The 20,618-nt window shown below is 38.7% G+C and overlaps 1 protein-coding gene across 2 annotated transcripts in view; it reads left to right on the top strand.

Annotated features, from left to right (window-relative positions):
• LOC111864424 (importin-11) overlaps positions 1–20,618 on the top strand; it is a 45,814-nt gene that overhangs the window by 8,193 nt on the left and 17,003 nt on the right. For both annotated transcript variants that reach the window (XM_023851655.2, XM_023851656.2), the window contains exons 3-14: positions 1,384–1,721; positions 2,405–2,505; positions 2,640–2,753; positions 3,370–3,601; positions 6,173–6,341; positions 9,520–9,786; positions 10,372–10,527; positions 11,583–11,623; positions 12,217–12,399; positions 12,819–13,151; positions 18,579–18,743; positions 19,906–20,101. In XM_023851655.2, coding sequence (XP_023707423.1) covers positions 1,584–1,721; positions 2,405–2,505; positions 2,640–2,753; positions 3,370–3,601; positions 6,173–6,341; positions 9,520–9,786; positions 10,372–10,527; positions 11,583–11,623; positions 12,217–12,399; positions 12,819–13,151; positions 18,579–18,743; positions 19,906–20,101 — 2,095 coding nt within the window. In that variant the 5' untranslated portion in view covers positions 1,384–1,583. The remainder of the gene's footprint in view (positions 1–1,383; positions 1,722–2,404; positions 2,506–2,639; positions 2,754–3,369; positions 3,602–6,172; positions 6,342–9,519; positions 9,787–10,371; positions 10,528–11,582; positions 11,624–12,216; positions 12,400–12,818; positions 13,152–18,578; positions 18,744–19,905; positions 20,102–20,618) is intronic.

The following is a 20,618-nucleotide window of genomic DNA, read 5'->3' as shown; positions in this document are numbered from 1 at the left end:
GTCGCGCCCCACATTTTGAGAACCACTGCCTTAGCCCGCACGGCCACTGGGATCGGCAGACAAGCGTATACAAGTAAATAGCAACCTGTGTTCATGCTGGATTCAATCTTATTGCATGGTGGAGACAGACTTCCATTACCACTTTTATGTGACATATAATATTGTGTTCATTAACCTGCATTGGTGCATGTGCAGCATCCAGCTGGAAGAGTAATGCACTTTTTCAGTATTAATACTGTTGCCCATCAGTTAAAGTAAGGCTGTCAGTACTGTATGGGCCAACAGTTTATAAGAGTCCTCTATTTCCCAACAGTAGTCCATTACCCCTAAATTACAGTGTGGCCACAAAACATGTAGCTCAAGAGGTTTTAAAATTCCTTTTCCCCAGACAATTCACCATATGGAGGCGAGTTAGAATACCTCAACTATAGCCCTGCAAGTCATAGTAGGCAACAAAAAGGGAGACCCGTGCATAGGGGTATAACTGGGCCACTCTGCCATTTGGAACTTAAATACAGGGCCTGATCCTCCAAGGTTGGGTGATTGATGCAAGGCTGATGACTTTGCTGTGTAAAATAATTGTTGCAAAATCAAAAGAAATGAAGACCAGATGCAGTCTGGCAGAATCTTCTCAAGAAGGCTGTGGCTCGAAAAGGGGAAGTTTTGCCGATGATGATGATGATTCGCAGACAATAAACTGTTACTCTTAATTTAAAATATGAATACCAAACCCATAGTACCAGTGGATTTAAATTCCAGGTCTTCCAATGTCAACATTTAAAATGTGTATGATACAATGTTTGCTACACTGTGGATATTATTGTATCCAAGTCTGCCTTAACAGTTTCTAACTGAAAAAGAAAGCAGAATTGCAAGGCTGGTTGCACTGAAAGGTGGTGCCAAGTATGAGGCTGTCATATGCTTAAGATATATTGGTATTTGAGATACTTTTTTAATTGAATGGGTTGGTATAGTGGCATTACTGTAGACTCATGTTCAGGAACTAAACTGTTTGAGACTTGGCTGGGACACCAGGCATCCTGACTGAGCTTTTTCGAGGTTTTCTTCAGCCTCCAGACAAATGCCAGGATATTATGTTGATCAGGCCACAACGACTTCCTTGCAAACCCTTCTCAGTTCATTATTCATCTGTTATCCTACCATTGAATGCTATGTTGGTGTACCTACTGACAGTGTCATTAAATAATCGACAAACAAAATTATTTTAGTACTTTAAAGAAGACGTGAGAATTTTTTTATGTTATATTTTAAACAATGCTACATTATTATTGAGAGCACAGAAGGTTCTTTTGTTTGAGTGAAAGCAAATCCTCAGAGCATATAAATATCAGAGTTCCTACATATATATATTTCTGATTTCAGATTCTTGCAAGTATGAAATGATACAGCAAAATACATAATTTTTTCTGATATTGATGCCCTTGACTGATATAGCCAGCCATGCATATTGGTTCCTGTTCGCGCCATGATAAATAGTCGCAATGAAAAAATACTGAGATCTACAATTGTACATTTGCCTCAGTGTATGCTCTAATCTGATGGAATAGTAGGTGACGAGCAAGATGGACATCACCACAGCGCACTCCATGGTTCTGGAAACATTACAGCGAGCAGCTAACCAGAATGCTGAAATTCTGAAACCTGCAGAGCTGAAGCTAAAAGAATGGGAAACTGAACCCGGTTTCTACTCGATTTTGCTTGTATGTAACAAGTATAATTATTTGTTCTGTTATTGTGAAATGTAGAGTCAGTTACTATGGATAGAGGTGACACATTTAATATGTCAAACATAAATAATGGATAAAAAAAGAAAAAGAAACTACATACATATATAACAGGGCTGTCCAGCTGCAAACTACTGAGGGGTTGCATTTTTCCTTCATTACTTATCGTTGCACTGCATCAGAAAAGAGATACTTTTGTTCCTCAGTACACCAGTCTTCCCTGCAGAGATCAGATCTATGAAGCACAAATGTACAAATAAGAATTGGACCCATAAGGTTCAAGTAGATGTATATAACTTCAATATATTATAATGTTACATATAAAAATTAGAATAATTCAGTGAATTTGCTTGTGACAGTACAGTGGAAGTACCCATGCTGAATTGTTTTCAGTGTGAGTACTATGGACACTTATTCTCCTTTACAAGAGCAGATTTCTGTAGGAAGTCAAAGTAAATGAGAAAGAAGTCTCATATAAGTATGTATTCCTGAAGGGAATAAATTGTTAACACGTGCTAGCAGGCTGCAAGGAACTAACAGGCAAACCACATTTTGCTAGTTGGACAGGCCTCATTTGTATAAAGAATCGTTGAGCAAAAATAGTTAGTTTTTATGTCTGAATATGCAATCATATGTCTGTCTTTCTTTCTTTCCCATAGAACATTTTTTCAAACCATTCCATAGATGTGAATGTACGGTGGCTAGCAGTCTTGTATTTCAAAAATGGTGTTGATCGCTACTGGCGTAAAACAGCACCCAAGTGAGTGTTTTTATATAACCGAATATATTTTAACTCATTCAGTTAGTGTAATGTACTGATCTGCTAAGAATTGTATTAATAACTTCTGTTTATTTTTGAAGGAAATTATCTTTATGTGTTTCATGTCATTGTAGTGCTCTGTCCGAAGCAGAGAAGGCAACTCTGCGGCAGGGCTTGGCATCTAATTTCCGTGAGCCCATCAATCAGATCGCGACACAGCTGGCTGTGGTTCTATCAAAAGTTGCCAGGTATTGAACCTCATTTTATCTGATATCTAGTACAGCAGTCCACCTAAGTTTTTTCAGATACATTTTTACTGTGTCCTATGACTTAACTTTTTATGAATTTCCACACTTATGAATCCATAAATTATAGTCATATCTTGAACTTTTGACTTCCTGGCTTATACATTTCCTGACTTAAGATCCCACCAAATGAACACCCATTAGGCTTACAGTTTGAGTTTTTGGACTTAGGCTTGAAATTCAAATTTTATATTTGGTTCAAATTATGTATCTTTAACAGAGGAACAAGAACATGTATTCAATAAATTCCCTAAATACCATGTGAAAATTATGTTAGGATATTTCACTGCCAAAGTAGGTAAGGAAGACAGTTTCAAACCAACAATTGGGAAAATACACAAATTACACAAAATTAGTAATAATAATGGAGTTAGAGTAGTAAACTTTGCCAAATCCAAAAATCTGACTGTCAGAAGTACAGTGTTCTCACATTGTAACATACTTGGATATCTCCTGGTGGAAAAACTCACAATCAAATTGCCCTTATTTTGATAGATAAAGAGACAGCATTCAATTGCTTAGGAATAATGATTCTCTAAAATACGGTATTTTTCTTTAGGTTTGACTGTCCACGCGAGTGGCCTGAATTGATTCCCATGCTCCTGACTGCAGTCAAAAATGAAGACCCACTTGTTCAGCATCGAACGTTATTAATGCTTCATCATGTTATTAAGACTCTGTCTTCGAAACGGCTGGCTGGAGATCGGAGGTTGTTCCAGGAACTTACCAGTAATGTGTTCTCCTTTGTGCTCAACCTTTGGAATGCTCATATGGAAAACTTTCTTACACAGGTTTGAACTGCATAATTTGAAGACTGAATTTTGTTTTGTGGTTTCTCTAAATATATATGGACAACTTCTGGTATGCTCATGAAGTGTAAGAATTCGTGTACCGTGAAGCCCTGTTTTAAGGTTCCTTTTGGGATCAGCATATTTTAACTGAGAAACAGTCGCAGATGGAGGTAATTTTATGCTGAGAATGTTCACTTATAATCATTGAAATTGAACTTAGTTTGAGGGAAAATAAACCAAGGAACAATGGACATTGGTGAATGTAAAGTTTCAGCCATACAGTAATGGTAATACCTCAGTTAGGCCACAATCACTTTCAGATTCATTCATTTATCATCCTACCATCTGATGCTATATACACTCAATACTACAAATGTTGTAATCCACAAAACTAATGTCCATAATTACAGTGTGTGTAGTTTAGTAGATAGGTACCAGTGTTTCAGAGGAACCTGTCTTCCAAACTATGCAGTATCACATCCCTGAAGGCCATAAATTAAATTAGGATGTCGTTCACAGGGCGTCTGAATTTGGGCAAGATTAAGAAGACATACACCTGTGTATGTTGAATCATTATGGAGAAGAAGATAGGTATATAATTCTTATTTGTTTTCTTTTCATTTCTTTTTTTACAGGTCTGTTGTTGAATATGGTCCAGTCTCCCTTTTTTTCTTTCCACATTCCCTCTTATTTTCTTCCCATGTTCTTTCTCTCATTTTCTGTTTATTTCCAGCTCTCTAATTTTTTCTTGATACCTTCGAATGTCTGACTGAACTGTCTTGTTCTGAGTTGTCCCCTAGATTTCATTCCTTTAAGTTTTAATTCTAATTGCCTTCTCATTATTAGTATTGTCTCTATTATTTCTCTTCAGACTCTATTAATAAATACTGACTTCAGACTCCCCTAAGAATTTTATACCCAAAATTATCTCACTTCTTCTTGTACTGTCAGTGCTTCTCAACATTTTCAAATTCATTCCTTTTTTCCTCTTCTTCTCATTCTATGGGTCCATGTTTCAATATTAGTATTGGTTTCAGATGTGCTGTAACATATAGGGCTGACTGTAGATGGGGTTTGAATTGATGAACTCATTTATTGACTATTTACACACACAGCTTGGAAATACAAGTAATTACAGCACCATTGCTAATCTCTGCAGTTCATAAATGACCACAGTGCCAGCTAAGCCTTTTTTCCAGCCTGCTGTGTTTTCACCATCCGTTCCCTGGCAGCAGCTTCTAACAGTTGAGATTCTTCAACTTCACACATTCAGATCTTCTCTTCACCAATTCACATGCAGAACTCACTGTCAAGTGACGTTCTTCCTTGTTCATAACATCTCAGCACAGACCACATAGAAACACCCTATTTCCATTGTTGTAGTCCAACTGTTGCATTATTAAGAATCTGCTGCCTAGCAACAGGAACTTGTTTACTGAGCTATTGCCCAGAAATGGTCACTGTTTGAAGAGTCACTGCATAGCAATTGATCTATACGCCAAAATACTTCATAGATTTTTGTTTTGCCTGTTCTGAGGCATCTGTTTTTTTGTAATATTTTTTTTTATAATTTGATTACAATTTATATGATTTTGGTTGGGTTATTTAACGGTGCTCTCAGTGGTGCGCGGTAGCGCAGTTGGTTGAGGGGCTGTGCTACAAGCCGGAAGGTCACAGGTTCAAATCCTGATGAGGTCATTGGGTTCTTTCATTTGACTAATCCTTCCAGCTGCACTATGGCCCCTGGGGTTGACTCAGCCTCTAACAGAAGTGAGTACCAGGAATTAAATAATTTTCCTGGGGAGTAAAGCACGGTCAGCGTGTAAGGCTGACAACCTTACCGCCATCTTTGAGCCGATTGTCTAGATAATGTGGGACCCTCAGTGTCTCACAACCCTATGGGCCTTCACGGCCTGGTACAGGGATAGCTTTACTTACTTACTCAGTGGTTAGACTACAGTGGCAGATGGTAGGATGAAAGATGGATTGGCAAGGATTTGGATGGAAGTTGTCATGTCCAGTTGAGATACTGTCTCTTGAATTTGTCTGGGGGAACTTCAGGGAACCATAAGAAGCCTCAGTGAGTATTCCGAGTTCCCTGGCCAAGATTTCAACTGAACACCTATTGAGCAATTCATGTAATGAAGAGTATGGTCTTCTGCATTGTGATGCTGTATAGTTTGGAGTCATGGTATGTGCCTCACATGCTTTCCCTTCTGCCCAAACTGTGTGTGCCTAACCTGCCCTTGAACATAGACAGGTCCCAGTGCCCACACTGCAGTGTAATCCCTTGTGTACATTCCATCTGAAACAGAGACATGTGTCTGTATGAACTGGTAAATCAGGTTAGGCAGTATGTAAAGGTACAAGTTAAATGATTAATTATTTATATCTATATGTATTTTAAGTATTGTTTAGGGTTAAAATGTGGAGGTAGAAGTATGGTAATAAATCTCACCCTTCCACAAAATAGGTGTCCATAAATTGTATATGAATAACCACAGTTGATTATTTTCTTCTATGTTAAGCAAATAAGGTGTAATTTGTTTGTGTTTGTTTAAATTGTAATAGGTTAATTCAAATAACAGTGAGATGGGAGCAACATTGGAGAAGGCCTTGTTAGCATTGCGCATCTTGAGAAAATTGACTGTATATGGTTTCAAGAAACCCCATGAATCACTGGATGCCATGCACTTCCTCAATCTTGTTTTTGATCGTGCCAAGACTATGTTGGAGTGCAGTAAGTAACAGTTCATACTAATTCCAGTCCAGTGAAATCCCTCCTGTTTAACCCTTAATGTCTGAAGCGCACCGATCGGTACACTGATGAGTATAATCATTGTAGCCAAAGTACCCAAATTTGTGCACTCAGGCATATAAATGCCACTAGTAGAAGCTCACGCACACACCACTAGTAGATGCATATGCACAATCCTAAATATTTATTTTTAAATATAGTAAAATTCAATATACATACATTTTTCTGTTGTTATCTACTCGACATATATACAGGCTTCAAGCCCCGCATCATGTAACTGAATCTTCCCTTTGTCTAAAACTCCTTGAAGCACCCAAGAAAGCGCAGTCCCACATCACATATATTGCATTTCAACTGCCTTTCAATTTCATCATCTTTTACAGTATGTGTAAAAATTACAAGAAAAAAATTAAAAATAGTTCATAACTTTTTTGTCTGCACATTTTCAAATCTTACGTTATAATACGTGACACTGTGTTCTTTGCTGATAAAAACAAAGTTAGTCTCATGCCATTATCATTTGACTTCGCGTAAGCTGTGTCTGCCTACATTGCAGATCCTCACATCTTTTCCCACATTTGCATTCATGTCCCCCCATAACAGTTTTAATATCATACTAGGAAGCCATCTGATATACACAGTCCAGTTATAGAATGAGGTTTTTTTGGTCTCATCTTTCTCTTCAGTAAGTGCTTGAGTGCAAATTAAGAGTCTTATTAAAGAATCTGCCTCACAGTCTTAAACAGCATATCTGTTCATCTACTGAAGTAAAGTTCATTATAGAATCCTTTAGTTTCTTGTGTATAGCAGCAATATTGATTTTATACATTTTTAAGTTCTTGTGTTAGATTTTTAGGGTGCCTGGTTTAAGTAAACTCATATGCCATGTAGCCATGTTAAAATCATAAGCCTTATTTCATTTCCTTGGTCACGTCCCTAGATTGTCTGCCTTAATTCTCTGGGGTTCTGAACGATTAATTTTTTACAGGACAGGGTTGTTAGCTCTGCTTCCAACCTTCACTGCATTGAAGGTTCAGATTTTCTATTGAGGTTTGCTCCCCTAGCTGAAGGATCTTGTTTTAAGGTGCCAAATACTTGCCTTTTGCCCTGCTCTCATCTGCTACACTCCACGCTCTCATCAAAGAATGCACCCAGGACCATCAGCTGGGGGGTTGGGAGTATGGATTTGCCAACAGAGCCTGGAGTTCAGGGAGGAGATTTCCCAGGTTTTTATAAGACCTTCGCAGGATCTAATGGCAAGCACCTTGCTGCTAGACCACCAGGACAGATTTACTAGATATGGGAAAATAGTACATTGTTTATATTGGGCTTATGCCTAGGACCTGCAAGAATACCAAATAAATGGATGCATACAAAATTGGGATTTCACTGTAAAAATTGGATAATTGAGGGAAGGGAGAGCAGTTGCCTGTAGAGACAAAGTAGATAGTGAGGATGTTACTGTACTCATTATGGACAATAGAATGTTGAGTCTAGACTGGAGAATCTGTTTGTTTGTTTGTTTGTTTGTTGCCTGTACTCAGGCTACTTCACACATTCTTAGCCCCTTGAAGACTTACAGCACCCTGCCTATTGCTCTTAGAGCCACATTTGAATGATACCTGCTGTTGCAGTGTTGTCTTATTTTCAGATATTATTTGGTGTCTTGAATTCTAAAATAATTTTTTGATCAAAGAAAGACTATCTGTTGATGACAAGAGAAAAATCTATTACAAATATTGTGTTTTTGGACATTATCCATCGTCCTGTCTTAAAACCTACTCAATTTGGCCCAATCAATAGAACTAGTCCATATCTCCAGACTTTCTTTTTTGATGGTTCAGAAAGTTATCTTAGAAGAGCAATGTCTGTGATAGGGAGCTTTCAGTATGAGGCCTTTGGGAACATCATCATGAGTCTTGCATTTCATGAGAAAAGTGAGATGTTGGAAGTTTCGGTCAGCTGGATCTTTAGTCCAAATTTTCGAAAATTGGGATATATACAATGTTGGAGATATTTGGATAGTGTACCTGACTATGTCTCAGAGAAGATGGCGATGTACAGTGGGTTAAAGCGGGCAGAATATGCGGTGTTATATTTTTTCGAGCTGTATGATTCTTCTCCCTTTCAGCCTTACAACACAGTGCATTTATTAATTTGTTTTTACCTTATCAGGTCTTTCCTTATACATCTTATGATATAAATTTTCTTTGTGGCTGTGTAAAACTTGTAAAAGTAGGAAATGTAACATCAGAGAATTGATATAGAACTTCAAATATTCCTATATATATTTCAAATATTGTGTCCTTTATGGGGTAATATTTTCAGTATGCAGAAAAAGTTATGTGTGTTCTGCAGTTTTGTAAAAGAAAAAATGCTTTAATCCAGGGAATGCACAGCAGAAAATTCTTGCAGTCCTCTTAACTGAACTTTGGTCAGTAAGTATAGTCCAGAAGGGCAATTTTGGACGTGGAATATAGTGAGAAGTGCTTTGAAAAATCAGTACACTTAGTGCTGAGTGTATAAGTTGATTGTAATGCTGAAGCTCTTAAATATTGCCGTGTCTCGGCTAGTATACTGACTTGTGGGGAAGATCAGAGTTTAATCCTGGTAAGGGAAAGATTATGTGTATTATTGACTGTTGTCTCTTTGAATGGGTAATGGTTATGTATAAAGTCTACATTGAATGTCCTATTGAACAATTTGTTTTCAGGATGCTGAAATACTCTTATAAAGAACATCTTCAGAATTCTGTTACAATTAAAGCCCTACTTAAGGTTTTCTTTGTATAGCAGTGGATTTGAATAGTGAAGTAAGGAATATCATAAATGGATGAACTTTATTACCGAGAGAGATGGTTTACTTTGGATTTGATTAAATTGAAAGTTAAATGATAGGAAACCATAAATCAGGGAATGTTAAATCGTATTTCCACTGTCTTTCAGTGCAATATTTGGGAACTGGTTGCGTCCAGTGCGACTGGTTGAGATTTTTTTTTTTTCTTTTATTCATGCCCTTACATGTTTCGGTCTTCGGAGACCATCTTCAGAGGGACACCTTTACATCAATACAATTAGAAGCCACTATTACAGTAAATGTTCTAAAAGTTAAAATATATGTTATGTAAACTGAATTTCATTACTGTCGGTCTTGTTTTCAGGGAAATCACTTCACAGCAGGGGCTCAAATCTTGTAGAACTCTGTGAGAAGTTTATTATTCATCTGACAAAAGTCATGATTGCTGTACTGGAAGATCATCCTTTCTCATATGTTGATGTGATACAACCATCTCTGGAGTTTACTGTGTTTTATGTGTTCACACCATCTGGCGAGTCAGTTCTTTTTGAACGGTTTATTATTCAGTGTTTGAATCTTATTAAGGGTATCCTCATGTGTGCCGAATACAAGCCAGCAAAGGTTATTGAAGGTGAGCCTAAACGTTTTAACCCTTTGCTTGCCAAGCAAAAGCATAAAATTGCCAAGTGTGCATGTGGTAAATGCAGTTACACAGAAAACCCTACAGTACTTCCCTCAAACAACCACCAAACAAAACAGACATTTCATGTGAATGCTTATTCTTTTCTTTTTTAAATATTGACACGCTGATGTGATCTGTTAACAGAAACCTGTACTAAGTGATTAATAACAAGCCAATCTCTTGAGAAAGGTTCTATCTGCTGGGTAATTAATGCTGTATAGTCTGTTGAAAGTCAGCTAATGTTTTGATGTTTTGGACGGATATGTTATCTCCATCCTCTGAAGAGTGAACGAAGCAAGAAACCTGCAGCTATTATTTTAGGCTGTGGTGGTTTTAATGCAAATATCTTGAGACAGTCTAGTCAAAGTCCATGCAAAGGGTTAATGAACTAATGTAACATTAGAATATTAAACATGTCGCAGTGTACTAAATGTTATACATGAATAAAATAGATTATTTTGTTTCTTTTAAAATACAGCACTCTAGAATAATCCTTTCGTATTAATGGTGTATTATGTACTTATTTGTGTGCAGAAACGAAAGAGCCTGGAACATTACGTGCTCATGAGATAAAGATGACGTTCTTCACAGCAAATACGCTAACGGAAATGTGCCGTAAGCTTGTAACACATTACTTCTTGCTTACACGTGATGACTTAGAATTATGGGATAGTGATCCTGAGAGCTTTGGTAAGTGTTTCCTATACAGTGGAATCCCTGTTTAAGCTTATTTGGGGGACCAGTGGATTTGAATAAAGACAAATCTTAAGTGGAGGTAGGATTTGAGACACTGATGGCAGCAAATATGCTGGGTTATAATGCCTTACATGGAGAGACCCTGATGTTTCAAAGGAACATATTGGCTCCATCTTCAGGATTGAAGAGTAAGCTAAATAAGAAACCAACAGAAGCAGGCAGTTAGCTGAGCTGCCTGTGTGTGTGCATGTGCGTTCTTCAGATACCTTTTTCTTTCTGTGAAAGCTGCAGATAGGGAGGTCAGATTCCATCTGTTGGTATGTGAGGCACTGCTAGTAACTCTGAAATTTGGGCCCTTAGTAAAGTATAAGGAAAACTGTGATTACTCTCTTGAGTTTTATTTTTATTATTCTGGTGTGGAAACTATGCTGTAACCGTCTTGATACTTCAGAAGTTTTCCAGAAGCCAGTAATACTTCACATTGTTAATAACTAATATGTTAAAAATTAATCTGCATATATTGGTACAGAGGACCCCATGAGGAGTGAGAAACATTTAATAAACATTAGATTTTTGTTAACAAGGAGCTAGGATGGCATAGTTGGTATAGTGACTGGCTGTGGGCTGGATGACCGCGGAGTCGGGGTTCAAGTCCTGGTAGGGTCAAGAATTTTGTCTTCTCCACATTGTCCAGACCAACTCTGGGCCCCACCCAGCCTCCTCTCCAATGGGTACCAGGGGCTCTTTCCCCAGGGGTGTGAAGCTGACCACTCACCTCCAACTAGTGCCAAGGTCAAGAAAATATGGATCTATACATCCACTCCCTCATATGCCTTCATGGTGTAGTGCTTAATTAGTTAAGCCCAGGGGCAAATTTACCTTTTTACCTCTTTGTTAACATTTGTTTAACCAACATCTTAGTAGAACAATATAGAATATGCTGTTATTTTGGGAATTATTGTTTTGAACTAAAATGAAATTGTGGTTGTATATATGTGTATCAAATTTTTAAATGTTATCTGAAAAAGGTATTGTACCTTCTTTTTCAGCTACAGATGAAGGTGGAGAGTGCTGGAAGTACAGTCTTAGGGTAGGTATTGTTCTGTATGACCAGAACCATTGGTCATACTAACCCTTTCATTCTACGCATGGGAATTAGGACACAAGGCTAATCAGTGTACATAACTGTTGGGTTTGAGGTTCCCACAGCATTGACTGCGAAGACTCCTAATGTGTAGGATGTACTGTCATATAGTTTGGTGAAAGCAAACTTTTCTGAGGAACATATCTCCTCCATTGTCAGGGTTGAAGAGAGGCTCTGCTAGCCACCTGCTTCGTGCTGGTTTCTTGCTTGGCTTGTTCTTCTGTCCTGAAGATGGAGACAACTGTTCCCCCAAAATGTTGGGTTGACTTTCAACATTATATCCCAGAAAATAGAACTTTTGTAGACACTGCTGTGAGAATCTCAAATTCTGTGTCGAATTTACTCCTGTGACTAAATATCAAGTGACAAATTAAACAGTTAAGTCTGCCCATGAGGTTGCTAGGTACGCTGAGATACACGTTACACATAATATTCTGATATGTGGAAAATTATTATATTTGGTGGATGCCGTGTGTTACATCCATTACTGCATGTTTTGGCAGTGGCTGTGGTGTGCTGTATAACATTTTCTGTTTCAGCCCTGCACTGAGAATTTGTTTTTTGTCTTGTTCCACGAGTTTCGTGTCATCTTATCGCCTGTCCTACTTGAAATGATCCAGAGTAACCATGCATTAGTATCACCTTCAGATCTGAATGCCATCCTGAGGAAAGATGCTGTTTATAATGCTGCCGGCCTAGCAGCGTTTGACCTCTATGATGAAGTAAGAGGATACTTATGTGTTGATATCATTTAAACATTTTTAGACATCAGTTGTATTCTGTTTATTTTGTTCATGGTATATTAAACCATTTAATGAAGAAGACTGTGAGGATACACTCTTCTGTGCTGTAAAGAAAGTGAAATTATGGGAGAATACAATTTCCACCAATAACAGAATTTATAGATTAATGTAGAAGATATTGGTACCAACTGTAGATTGATTCAGGTCCTCATCCTGACCTCCTGTACAGTGGTCAACATGTTCTTTTGGGAGAAAGTATCCAACATTAACCACCCACATGTTTTCAGTGTCAGAAGTTAAGAATGACTGGGGCTATGTCCCAACAAGACAGGCAGGGTCCATAGTGGACTATGGTGCTGATTTTTAAAAGGGAAGTAATACAGATTTGGTGTTTGCAGGTGAATTTCGACCAGTGGTTCTCCACTACATTGACCCAGGAACTCAAAGTGAAAGCGGATAATTATCGTGTTATTCGACGGCGTGTGGCATGGCTTATTGGAGTGTGGACTGGTGTAAAACTGTCATCAGAACTACGCCCAGCTTTGTATTCCGTGACACTACTATTACTACAGAGCGATGAAGATATAGCAGTTAGACTTACGGCTTCCAGCACACTCCAACATGTTATCGATGACTTCGAATTCAACACAGAACAGTTCCTGCCATTCCTTGAGCCTTCTTTTGCTTTGTTGTTCACGTTATTGAAGGAAGTCCGTGAATGCGACAGTAAGGTAATTTTTTAGTTGTTGTTAAAGTAGATATGTAGTTTTGGAGATACAAATGAACTTCATTTTGTCATTTTGTGGCAGCTTTCATTTACTGATAATTTGTGTTGGATAGATAGTCATTTTCAATTATTTTTGTATATTTATCTGTTTATTAATTAACCTTTATTGGACGAACGTCATCATATGATGTCGTTAAAAGTAAGGGCAGCTGGCCGAACGTCATTATATGATGTCGTGGATTCCACGCGTGTAAGGTTTTTTTTAATATTATATTAAAAATATAAATTGTTCTATTTACATGATTTTTGGTCACCACCTTTATAAGGAGACAGCCTTCCCTCCTGCATGATCTAATGTAATCTAGCGACGTCATATGACGTTAAAGGTAAGGACAAATTGAAGAACGACATCATCTGATGTCGCGCATTCCACGCGTGTAAAGATTTTTTAAAATTAAATTAAAAATATAAATTGTTGTTCTATTTACATGATTTTTGGTCACCACCTTTATAAGGAGACAGCCTTCCTTCCTGCATGATCTAATGTAATCTAGCGACGTCATATGACGTTAAAGGTAAGGACAAATTGAAGAACGACATCATATGATGTCGCGCATTCCACGCGTGTAAAGATTTTTTTAAAATTAAATTTAAAATATAAATTGTTGTTCTATTTACATAATTTTTGGTCACAACCTTTATAAGGTGACAGCCTTCCCTCCTGCGTGATCTAATGTAATCTACCGACGTCATATGGCCGAACGACCTCATATGATTTCGCACATTGTACGCGTGTAAAGATTTTTTTAAAATTAAATTTAAAATTAAATTTTTGCTCTACTTACGTAATATATGTTCACCATCTTCATGAGGAAACAGCCTTCCCTCCTGCGTCATCTATGGTAATGTGGCCTTCGTATGATACTGCCGAAAACATTCCGAAATGCAGAGTCCGACGTCGCAGCTCACGCACTTCGTACGAACGCTAGACCGCTTCCCACGCGAAAAGCACACACGACACCTCAGTTGCGATTTGGAGGAAGCAGGCCAGTGATATCAAGCTGCAAGTGATATTTATCCCCGCAGCTACACCGGCATAATTATTCACATCTCTCCAGCCACACTGGTCTGGCGGTCCCCAAGTTGACGACGAAGGTGATGACCCTACGTCCGCGGATTCAGAACTCCTACTTTCATCGCCCCTTTCAGAATCGGTTGAATAGCAGTCCGAATCTGTGTCATTGAACAGCTGTTTTTCACTTTCAGCACCTTCCATACGACGTCGTCGTGTATACGGCTCTCTAGCAGTGAATCTCTGTGCGTAGACCACGATAAGAAGCTATAAATCTTAACCTCGAGCCCACACATACAAAAATCTCATTCACGACTTCGCTGAACCCAATATCTACCTCATGATATCATGGGTGGCTAAACTTATATTGCGATGTTTCAAAATCGTTACAAACACAATGGTTTGACTGCAATGAATGAACGAATGACCGATCTGGCAACACCATATTCTGAGAATGTAATCATGTGTATTTCTAACAGCGAACGAATTTCAGACGCCCACAGTCTCTGCATACCGTCATGTACCATACGATAAATAAGCTTCAACAAGCGATAGTATTGTATGAGGTCGCGACAAGGACTTTTACACTGCTAAAACGCATGGTGCAGAAAATGTATTACACTGCTAGAACGCATGGTGCAGAAAATGTATGAATTTCGGGATTCTTTTTTTTTTAATGAGTGTAAAAAATTTTTACAGATATTAAAATCTGTAAATTAGAATATCTGACTCTATATTCTTTCTACATTAAAGGAGCGTTCATTTCGTTCGTTTATTATAAAAAATGTAGAAATTACACCATTTTTAGGAACATGCTTACAATTCCATTGCCCTAGAAGGGCGGGCATTTAAATAAACTCCGTCCAGCTGCCCCTACCGGAAATTAAATGGCCCGTCCGATGAAGGTTAATGATGCTGTTAGTACCTCAGACTAGGAAGATTACTGTTGTCAGGGATTTGAAGCCTTGTAGTCTCATAGGTTATTACCAATGTTTTGGTGCAACTTGTGCTTCCATTTTCAGAGTAGAAGAGTAATAGTAAGGGTAATCTTGCGCTTATCCTTCTACCTTGAAAGTGGAGGCAACAGAATACTCTGTAACATTGATAACAGTTTACCAGGCCACATAGTACCACATCCTGGAACACAGAAATCTTCACAGTTGGCTCGTATAGTTAGTTAGTTTGTTGGGCTGCGCCATAGCTCAAGCGGTTAGTCGCTGGCTTCCCACCCCAGCGGCCTGGGTTCGATACTGGGTCTGGTCAAGTGGGATTTGTGGTGGTCAAAGTGGCGCTGGGGGAGGTTTTCTCCGAGTACTTTGGTTTCCCCTGCCAATCTTCATTCTACCAATTGCCCCACAATCACCCTCACCTATTATCTGTGGCTGGTACAATAGGCCAGAAGTGGCCGCAGTACAAAGGACTTAGTCCCACCTCACTAGTAATAAAAAAAGTACAGTAGAACTTGGTTATAACGTCATCAGAGGGACCTAAAAATAGTGTCGTTATAAACGAATGTCGTTGTAACCGAAATGGGCACTTCCACAGTAGCCTTATGTTAGTCACGTAAAAATCTACCAAAAACCGAGTTAAAATGTTGCATTTTTTAGTGAAATACGTAGTTAAGTACAGACTAACGTAACATTAACGTGGAATTGCCCAAATGTGTAATATCAAAGACATATTACAGCGCTTTTCACTGACAATACACACCGCACTAATACTGTATATTAAAGGTAGGCCTACTCACCAAATTACAGTAGATTACATCAATTGTTGTGCCTTACTGTACCTAGATACGAGTACAGTAATCAGTTATCTTCATCTGTTTCCTGTTACTTGCCCAATACACACTTTCTAAATTACGTTCAATGTCCATATCAGAGAAATTCAGGAATGAAAATGACGTTACATACGAGGTTGATGCATTTGTGCATGTCGTACTAAGCAAGGTATAAAAACAGTTGCTTTATGAGGAATTAGTTCGTACCATTGAATATTTGACGCAATAGACAAGGTGTCGCAGAAACCGATGTTGCTATAACCAAGTTTTACTGTAGTTTGTTAAAGCAATGGTTCTCATGCCTTGTAACCTCTGAAACAGTTGAACAAATATCTGGACTGCATGGAAGAATAGAAGACTAGGAAAATACAGAACTTAATTCTTTATGCTCTTATAATGTATTATATTTTCTCAAATACCCCACGCTCATTTTGCAGAAGAAAATAATGCCAAAAAGTGGGGTGCATGGCTTATTCGCATCAAAGTTAACAGCTGCTCATTATTCATATTTGACACTTGAGTGCGTTCCAGAAGGTGGTAGCGCACACCTCTGTTGGCATTCATACTCATACGTGGCACACGTTACTAGTGATGATGCAGTTCATCTCAGTTTATTCAGAAGTGAGTGTCAGTTCTACATTATGGTTTTGAATGAAAAAAAAATTAATACAGAGAGAGAGAGTGAGTATAATCTTTGACGATGAGTGAAAAACTAAAGATATGAGGTGCTATTGGAAAGTTTCCGGACTATGTAAAAAAAAAAAGAAATGCTGTCTTAACTTGCTCAGTTTTGGCTCCATCTCCTTCTGAATAGTCTTGGGAACATATACTGTGAACCCATTGTTTTTTCCACACTTCAAAAGCACTGGAAGTCATTTCTCTTGATGCTGTTGAGTTCCATTTGTGATTCCCTTTGGATGTCAGACACTATTTCAAAATGTTATCCCTTCAGTTTCATTTTCAATTTGGGAAACAAAGCAAAATCACAAGGGACAAGTAAGGAGGATGGGGAATTAACCATATTGTTGTTCCTCAGAAACTCTGTGGTTTTCAGGGACGTGTGGGTGGGCACATTATCTTGGTGAAGGAGGCAGTTGTTGAAGGAGTTCCAGCCTTATTCATCACACATTTTCTCTCGAACTCCTCAGAATGTCACAGTAAAAGTCGGAGTTGACGCTAGTGTTAGGAGGAACAAATTCACATGAACAATCCCCTTCACATTGAAAAAAATAATGAGCATGCTCTTTGTTGAACACCGGACCTGCCACGCCTTTCTTCTCTTGGTTATTGTGAGCTCTTTCACTGTGACGATTGTTTATTCATTTCTGGATCGTAACCATAAATCCAACTTTTGTCACCCACCATGATCCTAGAGATAAAAGTTAGGTCCTCATTAACCTCCTCTCATAGCTGAAGACACACATTTATGTGCTGCTGCTTTTGATCATTTATCAAGAGTTGTGGAACAGACTTTACGGCAATGTGACGCATGTTCACATTTTTTGTTAAGATCTGGCAAACTCCATAACTGATTCCAGCGGTGTCTGCGAACTCATTGATGAGGGTGACCAATCACTTCTGTCTAGTGCAAAGTTTGAGTCATGGTCTTCATGGCACGGTACTGAATTAATTGATCACAGGTTATCTGTAACTAATTTTTTAACGTGGTTTCGATATTTTGAAAATATGAAGTAGGATTATGAGAGCACCTTCTTCTGTTGGTGTTTGTGTATCCCACATCCAGGACTCATTAGTAGGCAGCAGCTTGGAAAGCACATTCCCATCGCAATGAATACATACGCAAGAATAGAAAAATTGTTTGGATGCATTATTTTCTATGCAGTCTGTGTTGTATCTCTTAAGTGTATACATAGTTTCTTGGGGTGAGGTGAGACTGAGTCCACTTGGTATGTTGGCTGTTGGTGGGCCCACCATCCCTGGGCAGTAGATAAGTTACTTTTTATTATTTTCTTGGGGTGGGCTGAGACTGAGTCCCCTTGGTACATCAGCCACTATTCAGCCTGTTGTACCAGGCCCGGATGGTAGATGATGAGTGTGGGGCAGCCAGTGGAATGAGAATTGGTATGGGAAACCAAAATACTTTTTTTTAATTCGTTTAGTGGGGGGTATAGTCCAACTGGGTTCACTCGGCATGGCGGCCACTGATTGGCCTATTGTAGCCTGCCCCGGGTGATTATGATGATGGAGAATTTGGTGGAATGAAGATTGACAGGGAAAACCGAAGTACTTGGAGAAAACCCACCCCAGAGCCACTTTGTCCACCACAAATCCCACTTGACCAGACCCGGGATCGAATCCAGGCCGCCGCGCTGGGAAGCCAGCGACTAACTGCCTGAGCTATGGCATAGCCTGATAGATGAGTATGGAGCATTCAGTGGAATGAGAATTGGCAGGGGAAACCAAAGTACTTGGAAGAAGCTGGCTCCAGGGCAACTTGGCCCACCACAAATCCCACATGGCCTGAAATTGAACCTGGATTGCCAGTGTGGGAAGATGTGGCATGATCATCTTTGCCTTCACTTTATGGTCTGCATAAAATATTAGTTTTTCTTTTTCAGATGCATGTTCTGCATGTGCTGTCATTCATTGTGGAACGAGTTGGGTATGCCATCAGGCCATATTCTGACTCCCTCATCCAGTATTTGCCATTGATGTGGGAGGAATCAGCAGAACACAATATGCTTCGATGTGCCATCGTCTCCACATTGGTGCATCTAGTGAAGGTTCGTGTACTTAGTTTGTGCTATGCATCATTTTTTTATTTGTAAGTAAAATGGTAAGTACTATGGACTTTATAAATGAAACCTGTTCAGTAATTTTTTATTGTTTTGGACAAAGCAGTAGAGGCTCTTAAAAGATATTACTGCTTCAGCAGTGTTTCTAGTAGAACATTATTATTTTGTTTTTCTGTTTTTGTTTCTTGTGGCAGAAAATATTGTCACGTGATAGAGTGTGACTATAGATGGGTAAACACTCTGATTATTTGAAGAAAGTAGTCTTCTGGGATGTGGCACCATGTAGATGTGGTGTTAACCGACGTTTCAGAGGAACATATCGCCTCCATCTTCAGGGTAGAAGACTGCTTTCTTCATGGTCACCGCTGTGAAAACCTCAAATCTTACACTCTGATTATTTAACTACAATAAGATGACCGAATCTAGGAGGGTTGACAGAGGGGTAATGTTCTAGACCAATATTTTAGAGGTGCTTGGTTGAAATCTTGGCCAGGACTGGCTGTCCTTGGTGAGGGTTTTGTGGTTTTCCTCAGTTCCTCTGGGCATATGCTTGGATTGTATCTGAGTTAGGCCAAAACCACTTCTTTTGAATCCATTCTGATTCATCAGTCGTCCTACCATTTGGCACTTTTTAATTCAGATGTTTTCAGTGTTATAAAATAACCTGTTCACAAGATGATGGAACCAAGCAAGTTAGCTCAGATAATAATGCTTCTGATTGGTATGCAGAAGGTTCCTGGTTCTTATTTCAGCTGGCTTATTTCATGGTTTTCCACAGTCCCTCCACGTGAATGTAGGCGATACCTTGAGAGAAACCATGACTGCCTCCTTCCACATTCTTTCCAGTTCATTAATTTTTTATCCTAACATTCGATGCTATATAGTTTGAGATATTAATGTTATTAAATAAACAATAAATAAACAAATAAATAAAATTATGGAAATTGTTGTATGTATATGTGAATTTAATATCATACTTAGTTCACCACTACCAGAGTCTTCACCTCTTCCTCGTTCTTCCACTTTCTTCTTTCTTTTTTCTTATCAAAGGCTTAAAAATGTAATGGAGTAGTCAAGGCAATTTTTGTAAATTTAGAGTGGGTAGTTACTTGTGTTGCTAGACCTGATTGTACTGAATTTGATGTTACAGGCATTAGGAGCAGCAGTGTGTGAGACTCTATCACCCTTTCTGCTGCCTATAATCCAGATGAGCACAGATGTGCACATGCAGTTGCATGTATACCTTCTGGAGGATGGGTTGGAACTGTGGCTTGCTGTGTTGGAGAACACTGCGTCCATGTCTCACAATCTGCTTCAGTTGTTCCGTAATATGCCACCTCTATTAGGTAGGCTTCTTCACTGCAACAGGAGTCGAAATCATGTCTGGCTATAATTGTTTGCCTGGTTTTCTCTTCCCGGACTATTATTTCTAAAAGTATTCATGAGAGAATTGAACCCCTGTTTGAAGTTCCTCAATTTAAGGTTTTCCTTCATTCAGCATTCAATTTCAGTGATGGCAAATTAAAGATCTCAGTATTAAATGACCTCCATTTAAGATTTTCCTTGGTCTTATGTTCAGATTGACTTGTCACCAGGGAAACTTTAAATAGGGCCAATTGTCAATAGATTTTCCGTCAAGTGCAACAATGTATATTTTGGTCACTTATTTATCTCATCTGCCTTACATGTTTCGGTTCCAAGGAACCATCTTCAGAGGCACTTACAACAAGTCATGAAAACACTGGCACAGCTCAACATCCACAGTATGTAGTTATTTGTGGAAACTATTACATATATCGGAGTGTAAAGCACAACACTTCCCAGTATCTTGAATGCAGGTATAGCACTTGCATCTAAAAAAAC

The sequence above is a fragment of the Cryptotermes secundus genome, unplaced genomic scaffold (assembly GCF_002891405.2).
Source record: "Cryptotermes secundus unplaced genomic scaffold, Csec_1.0 scaffold511, whole genome shotgun sequence".
NCBI classification, from domain to species: Eukaryota; Metazoa; Arthropoda; class Insecta; order Blattodea; family Kalotermitidae; genus Cryptotermes; species Cryptotermes secundus.
The sequence above is the reverse complement of the archived record's forward strand: the minus strand, read 5'-3'. Positions and strand labels throughout refer to the sequence as shown.